This window comes from Boleophthalmus pectinirostris, unplaced genomic scaffold (assembly GCF_026225935.1).
Source record: "Boleophthalmus pectinirostris isolate CB_2022bp ecotype Guang Dong unplaced genomic scaffold, ASM2622593v1 HiC_scaffold_18, whole genome shotgun sequence".
NCBI lineage: Eukaryota > Metazoa > Chordata > Actinopteri > Gobiiformes > Gobiidae > Boleophthalmus > Boleophthalmus pectinirostris.
Genome location: NW_026571133.1, coordinates 22,640,178 through 22,648,324, shown reverse-complemented (window position 1 = coordinate 22,648,324; position 8,147 = coordinate 22,640,178). Strand labels below are relative to the sequence as shown.

Below are 8,147 nucleotides of genomic sequence, written 5' to 3'. Positions count from 1 at the left end.
TACTGCCATAGACATTTGACTTTCTAGGAAATATTATGAAAGTTTGAGGAAAATATTGTGTACTTGCAAAGATGACTATTGGATATTCTCTACTAACAGGATAGGAAATGCCAGGCTACTTTCAACAGAACTTGACATATTTGTAGCATTTTCTGGAGCAAAAAATGCTTTTTATACAAGATGTATTTATAAAATACTAAAATACAGGACATGTGTAAAAAAAAAAAAAAAGTTTTATATAAACAATTTGTTTAGCTTATGTAAACTAAATAAAACATATATTACTATTGTACATACATCAGACTACTAAAGTATGGACTTAAAAAAATAATAATGAAACTGTGAACTGCCAAGTAATCAGGTGCCATAAGTAGATGACTATTATGTTTCTGTAAAATAAGACAAGCAAGTCAATGTAGCTGCTTGGGCACACAAAATTTAATCATAACTGTAAGCAAAATGTAAAAAGTATTCACAACAACAAAGAATGAAGACAGATAAATAATTATAACAATTAAGAACAAATTATCTTAATTATCACAATATACATGTGGTGATAACCAGCAACATATGAATGTACTGTCAAGTCCAAGTACTAGGATGCAATGGATAAAATCAGATAAAAACAAAATGCTTTCTATTCTGCAGAAAGAAATTAGATTAGTGGGCAGCACTACATATTTTAAATTGCACAGATGTAACAATATTTTAACCTGTCATATAGTTAATTATTGATATTGTTCTACTTCGGCCTTACATGTATTATAAGTACAGATTTTAGTGAATCAGTCTATGTCAACCTACTTTACAAGAGTAAATCTTGGGATCATTTAATATTCCATGTATCGTAACAATAACAGATATGTGCAGTAGTATTTGGCAATTGTAACAAAACAAAGACAAAAAGAAGCAGTGCAAAGGAGTAATAATGCTTTCACAAAATAGTCAGCAAACAAGACTTTCATCAAACTGACAGGTCTGATATTGATTCAGGGACAGTGAGATCATATAATAATATTTTCCAGTGCTTTATAGAAAAACAGAAAGCAAAACAAACTCACAGATAAATCCTTCATAAAAGGCCCAACAAAGACCTGTGTGCATGAAGCTTGTCAAACTTGTCAAGGATAGACTAAGCGCAACTGAAATGCACCACACTATGTAGCTACATACCACAATGCAAAGAGTTGTTGTAATAGAGGACTTGTTACAAACTTGCCCGTTGTAAATTTGGTTTATTACAAAGGTATACAGATATTAGGTATTTAAGCAAGACAAATTGAGTACTAAATTACTAATATTGTATCTACTCTAACGTGGTGCATTACACATAACCACACCACTACAAATAGTGCAAATGATTTTTCAACTGTAAGCAAGAGGCAATGGGCCATGGATAGTTGGCATCTGGATATATTAAAAACAAGAACAAGTTTGTTTAAGAGTAGAAAGCAAAACACACAAATGAACCAGGAGTCTTATAGAGGTTGCTGTGGCTGAATGACCAGTCCTCATCACATCAGTTCAAACCTATTAGCCTTTGGTCAGCTGCAGAGTGTGGACAGTCCGGGTGGGCTGTAACCAGATTATTCCTCATACGTAAATCTGTATTTTGATTAAAAACAAAGGATGAACAAGGATTCACAAAGTGGTTCAATCAATTAACAAATATAAGTATTGTTTTAGTTGATTGTGATCTGTAGAACCATTTTTGTAAACTGCTCTGTAATTTTAACCTTCTAAAATCTTTAGTACAGTCAGATTAAGAATAGTAAGATATTTTGGAGCAGAAGTATCAGAAAGTTTGACAATCTGTAAAGAGGCAAAACTAAGTATAAGAATGAAGAGATGTAAAGGACTACAAAGAGAATGCTGTGTCACATTGTTTGGAAGTACTTAATAGTTTCAGTGCTACATGCAACAGGACTCCTCCAACGCTTTCTGTTACAGGTTTCATTCTGTGTTGGGTTTTAAGAATTACGCTTCAAAGCATTTTAACCGAGGAAAAATTATAATATGCAATAGTTATTTTCTACCAACAAATGTTGAAGGCACTCTACATGTATTATTAACAGAGGAATCATCTGGTTACGTGGCCACACTCAGTGCACACACACAGTTAAGTCAGTCAAATGTTTCCCACTTCCTCCTTAGGTCCTCTACCTTCATTTTTGGAGTAGCAGTGGGTTGAACCATACTGAGCAGGTCCCCAAAAGGATCCTGACTCTTTCTGGTTTCTGCCTCAGTCTGAAGTGTTTTTGTCAGTCTGCTCTGGAGTGGGTCAGTCATACAGTCTGCCAAATTGGACAGAGAGTGGTTACTGGAGGACTGTGGCAGGGTGGAGGCAGATGGAAGGAAGGCTGTGTGCACGAGTCCATAATTGGGGGACACAGTGGAGCCCCCTGGTGAAGGCTGCCTGTACAGACCAGGCAGTGTCTGTGGAGCGTGTAGACAGGGGCCCAGAGGTGGGGGCCTGTAGACTGCAGTAAAGGGGTTACCACTGGCTATGGGAGAATAGTGTATTTGAGGAGGGGTTTGTGGAAGAGATGAGGCAAATGGGTTGAGTGATATTTGAGGCTGCACTGGAAAAGGGGGCAGCCCTGTTGGGTAAGGTCGGGGTGGGAGCATTGGTTTATTTGATGAGAGGGTGCTGTGTTCGGTCTTGTCATTCACTGATGAACTGTTGAGAGGGTCCAAAAGGCTGATCAGATCCAAGCTGCCCTCTCCGGTCTTTGAGGGCTTCAGAAAGTCCACATCTGATGTCCGGCTCAGGGCTTGTCTGAACTCCTGTCCTCCGGGTGTAGTCCTTCCCTCAGCTGGTTTGGACTTGACTTGAGCCACTGGAGGAGCCAACACAGCTCCCAGCTCCGGTGTCTTCCTCCCTTGAGGCCGGGGAATGGTGATGTTGCTGGTGTTAGTGAGGTCTGGAATGTCCTGGCCTAGGGTGAGGATTTCACGACTTGGAGAGGGAGCTTCAGCGAGGGTAACTGAAGGTGGTCTGTCACAAGGGGGAGGCACACAGATGGGCAAAGCAGCATCATCCTGCCCCATGCTCCAAAGCTTGTTATACGGGTTGGACAGTTTTAGCCCCGGAAGTGTCCGTGAATGTTCACCAATGCTCAGGTCCATACGCTGTGAAATAACAAACAAGATTTATTCTTAAAAGTTAAATGTTGTGACAGCCTTAAAATCTGAATGTAGTATTTCTATTACAGCCATGAAAGTTAAGAAATACTGGCAACCCTACTGAGAAAAGAATACTGTGGAAAGTAAAAGTTAAAACTTATAAATTACATATTTTCAAAAACTACTCAACTACTGCCAATAAAAATAAAAGACACCAATATATATAGAATACATAAAATATAGCCCTCGCACTCGCCTACGCCGCGCCCCACAAACGCCGCGCCCCGCAATTGCCCCGCAAACGCCACACCCATATGCGCCACGCCCCACTAACACAGTGCCCCGCAAAACACCACACCCCACACTAACCCTTATAACCCTAAGCTTAAACCTAACCCTGAGTTTTTTAATCGAGACCATGTCACAAATATAGATACCAAATTTTGTATATCTATGATAAATAAAACATTATTTTTCCCATACAAATTTTCTAGGGGGCGCTACTGCACCCATTTTTCTTAGATCAATCTGTTCATAGTCGGGGTGTGAACCCACAATAAAAATTTTTGTGAAATCGGGCAAAGTTTGTGCGACTGGGTGATTTTACCATCGGAACATGGAGAGTTTACGTTATAGCTATGGCAACACCATAAAAAATATAGCATGGGTGTCATTGACTTTTTGGATCAGGATGTCAAAACTAAAGTTTGTGCAAAATTTCAGAAATTTTTGAAAAACTAATTTATTTTCTCCCATATTAAATTTTATTTCACTCTATAGGGGGTGCTAATATACCAAATTTATTTTTTTTAACATTAAGTAACTTTAGGGCAGAGAGTTTAACAACTGTTTAAAATTTCATTGAAATCTGAGTTCGCTTGAGCAAATGGGAGCAATTTGTAAATCTCCAAAAATCTCCAAAATTGTGTGCATTTTTTGTTGCTTCACTGCTCAGAGACCGTAAGACAAGTGTGTGAAAAATTTGGATAACTTTCAATGTTCCCCCCCTTGAGATAATGTGGACCATATAAGAGCCCGTTCGGGTGAGCGCCCTCGGAGGAGTTCGTAAAAGCATACCAAACTTTAAGCCAATATTGCTGCCCCCTAGTGGAGCGCATGGTGTTGGCGTAATAATATTTTTTTCTTTGTCTTGTCATGATCGACTTCTGTGTCAAATCGCATTATTCTATGTGCAAATTCTTTTGGGTGTCATTCGTATTCCCTAATGCATTTTTGAGTTGTTTGAGGGCGCTGATGAGCCATTTTATTTATTTTTGGAAAATGGAAATAGCCAAAAGTTAGAGAAGCGCAAGTTTTACCAGATGGCAAAATTTCTGGACTTTTCATCATGGTTCAGTGGGTTAGGAGAAAAAAAATAAGAATAAAGAAAGAAAGAAAGAATGAATAATATTCTGATAAGAGAACAATGTTGCACTTTTTTTTGGCCGTCAAACTACATTTTCAGAAACCTCTGGCGAATTGCTACGTCATGGCGAGGGTCCCTGTTCACTACGGGCGAGTCACGTCGCGCCATTTCATTTTCCAGCCACTAGGAGCATCGCTTTGCGATACTAATAGGCCCTTTGCCAGCTTCTGGCGCTCGGGCCTAAAAACAACAAAACACTGTAAATGTCCTGTGTCACAAATATTGGCACCCCTTCTCCTGATGAACAGATATTTCAGAACATGCTCATGAACTTCGTTTCTTCAGTTTTGTTTTTGCTATATCCTTATATAGCTCCACACTAAACATAATTAAATATTTAGTTTCACATGTAAAATCCCTGTATTAAAACAACTGGTGCTAATTCAAATGATAACAAAAAACATTTATATCTCTGACCTGATATGTGAACTTAGATTGCACATCGTCAGTTTCTTTGGGCGTCCTCAAATCCTCCAGACTTTTAGCCAGAGTAATAGGTTGGCTGTCAGGTTCATCTTGGCAACCAAAAATATCCCCCAACAGGTTGATATTGGAGAACTTTTCATTAACAGGACTTGAAGGAGCAGTATGTCGCTCTGGGCCATTATCATCACCTTCTAATAACTCCACTTCTTTTAGCGAGTGGTACGGCTGAGCTCTGAAAAGAACAGTTTTTCATCAGTGATCAACATAGTATAGTATAAGGTAGTATACATGCAGATCCAAATTACATCTTAAGGTATACACCACACATGCCCATGCTGCCTAATAACCATAGTGAGTCATAAATTATTAAGTTAGGAAAAGAAGTGAGTCACTACATTAAACAGCACAAAGCCAATTAAATGAATGCGTACTGAGGAGACCACTCAAAAGGAGCAGAGAAGAGAAAGCTATCAGGAAATCCAGAGACAGAGTCCTCATCATACTGGAGCTCATCTCCAGAGGAATCCTCCGACAGAAAGACTGTGTAATGCCGAGTGGGACGCAGAGAGCTACAGTGAGGAGAGAGATAAAAGCAGATTTAGAGCAGCACACAGGCAGGCAGAGGGAGAGGGAGGAAACTTGGAAACAGTAATAGTGATAGCAGCTACTTCAGATCAGCAAGATTAGTATAACATTAAGGTATTAGTAAGGCAAGTTAGAGAGGGGAGGAAGACAAAAGGAATCATCACTCTTAAATATTAAACAATACATATTTGCATTTTGTTTTGTGTATAATAAGTAGAGTGTGCTTACAGTGGATCCACCGCAGCCTCCAAACTCACATTACTGCTTGGTCTTTTTAACAACATTGGTGGTCGATTCTGGGGAAGAAAAAACACAACATACTCATTTTAGTCATCAAAATATCTGAACTGTTATAAAGGTGCACTAGGCATGCACTAATGCCATAATGTGCAAGATTTCAGACTAAACAAGCTGGTGGCTGGCCCTCCACCCGAAAGCTTACACAGTGCACCTTTACATTTTTGCACTGTTATTACAGCCATTTTGTTCACTTGTGTTGTTACCTGTCCAAAGTGCATAGTGATTGGTCTGCGGTCATCCCAGGTGTGCAGTGGCCCCTCTCTCCTGATAGCTCGGGCAGATGTTACCTCAGAAGTGCTCTCATTGTCTATAACCACTGATCCAGCTGTGGGGAAGCCGTTTTCTGCCTGTTCCTGCAAAGGGGAAACGTATGGAGGATAATAAGGGTCCGAGGAATGGCACTGCAGGGGGACAGGGAGGGAGGCAGTGCGACGAGGCTGGGTTTGTTATGGGTGTTTAAGTTGTTGAGATTTGGGTCAGAGGGCAGGCCAGTGTTTTTCATGAACAATGTTAAAATGTTAACCAAGCCATACAATTAAAACGACAACACAATATTGCTCATAACATATTAGAATTGGCTAGATTTGATACCTTTTGTTTCAGTCGGCTCTTCACCTCCTTGATACCCATTTTGGCATGATCTTTAGCCTGTCAGAGATGAAAAGCTTAGTTTGCCTCCTCAAAACACAATGGGAAGTTTAGATAAAAGATAAAACTCTTACAAATTTATAGACAGTTTTCATAGCTGGGTTTGCTTTAGTCCTCACTGTGTTAATGATTGCACCACCGCCTTTCTGCAATAAAATGTGTTAATTAAGAAATAAAGTCATTCAAAATACTTCATAATCATTCAAGTTATGTAGTACTAAAACAATTAACATAATAGCTTTACCTTAACAGTAAACAACCATTGGTGGTAGGTCTTGTCACTTCCTGTATAAAAAAACAAAACAAAGAAAATAATAAATATGCTGATAACGTACCTCAAATGGTCAAGACTTTTATGCACAAACATACCTGCATATTCTCCCATGTTGATCTCCTCTTCAAAAATGTCATTAAAGCCTTCTCCTGAGTTTAAAAGGTCCAAACGGCCATCAATAAACTGCTCACACAACCACAGCAAGGATGTGGGTAGAGAATTAAAATATGATAATGTCCTAAACAATACAGTAATGTGAATAATGTAGTACACCCTTCAAGATGTGAATAATGTGGTACACCCTTTTTGTCACATTTGAATATTTCTGATGACTACACCAGTTTTGAGTAACATTTGCTTATGATTTGCACTTTCCCTTTGCTTTCCAAAGCAGAGTTCTTAGTTCTGTGGAGTATATAATAAATTTAAGAACTTTCTTCATAATAGATTGCAAAAAATTATTAAATCAAGAAGAGTGTTCAATTTTTACATTATTGTAATTCATATTGATTGAATTTATACCTGTTTGAATAGTTGCAACTGAATCGCATTTTGAAGAAACTGCCTCATTGCACTTGACCGATGGTTGATAAATGTTTCTTCATTAAAGGTGATTGGCTCGCCCTAAAAGCACTGAAGTTAGACATTGCATGGGCAATCTAGTGCATTGATTTTGCTGTGGTGTGTTCACTGACCGGCTCAATCTGCAGGGCATTTCGGTAGCTGCCAAATAGAGCAGCCTGGCTCTTCAAAAAGGCCCGTGCCACACCATCACCTGTTGTTGTTGATACTTTTCTCAGTCGACTTTTTAGAGAGGAAACCTAACCAACAAACTGTGTTATCACAACACATTCCTTGGATAAAATAACTGTTGATTAAAACAATGATAATAATGTTCTCACCACATCATTAGGGAGGCTCTGGAGGTCTTCATAAGGAGTTTCCAGTGTGTTAGTGTCCACATTGAGGATCACCACATCATCAAGAGACATTCCCCGAACTTTCTACAATGCGCAAAAAGCCAATAGTAAAACAGATTAACTTTAAGTAAATTTAGAAGTCAGGAAGAAAATAGATAAAATCTACCTCCATTAAGCTGGAATGCACTCCAATTAGGTAAGGCATTGGGGCACTAAAAAAGAAACAATTACATTACAATTATCAGTGAGTTTTGAACATCAAACTATGAAATTTTTCTGAGTTTGGAGGACCATTAGATAGGTGGACAGTATGACTGGTCACAATGGTTAAAATTAGGCAAATGCATTTGCACATACCAGCAGTAGTCTAACAGATGTTGAGGCAGAACAGGAATGTAAACATGTTGCCAGTGCATTGGATACAACATGGCGGCTGACCCAT

General features: G+C 38.9%; 1 protein-coding gene across 1 annotated transcript in view; it reads right to left on the bottom strand.

Moving 5' to 3' along the window:
* Positions 1 to 416: 416 nt before the first annotated feature.
* LOC110161679 (DENN/MADD domain containing 1A) overlaps positions 417 to 8,147 on the bottom strand; it is an 11,083-nt gene continuing 3,352 nt past the window's right edge. Inside the window, exons 2-14 of the mRNA XM_055154129.1 lie at positions 8,063 to 8,142; positions 7,872 to 7,917; positions 7,688 to 7,789; positions 7,481 to 7,606; positions 7,308 to 7,409; positions 6,881 to 6,968; positions 6,756 to 6,796; positions 6,586 to 6,657; positions 6,455 to 6,511; positions 6,067 to 6,216; positions 5,792 to 5,859; positions 4,970 to 5,210; positions 417 to 3,132 (exon numbers count right to left, since the gene is read on the bottom strand). Of these exons, the coding sequence (XP_055010104.1) occupies positions 2,125 to 3,132; positions 4,970 to 5,210; positions 5,792 to 5,859; positions 6,067 to 6,216; positions 6,455 to 6,511; positions 6,586 to 6,657; positions 6,756 to 6,796; positions 6,881 to 6,968; positions 7,308 to 7,409; positions 7,481 to 7,606; positions 7,688 to 7,789; positions 7,872 to 7,917; positions 8,063 to 8,142 (2,181 nt within the window). The 3' untranslated portion in view covers positions 417 to 2,124. The remainder of the gene's footprint in view (positions 3,133 to 4,969; positions 5,211 to 5,791; positions 5,860 to 6,066; positions 6,217 to 6,454; positions 6,512 to 6,585; positions 6,658 to 6,755; positions 6,797 to 6,880; positions 6,969 to 7,307; positions 7,410 to 7,480; positions 7,607 to 7,687; positions 7,790 to 7,871; positions 7,918 to 8,062; positions 8,143 to 8,147) is intronic.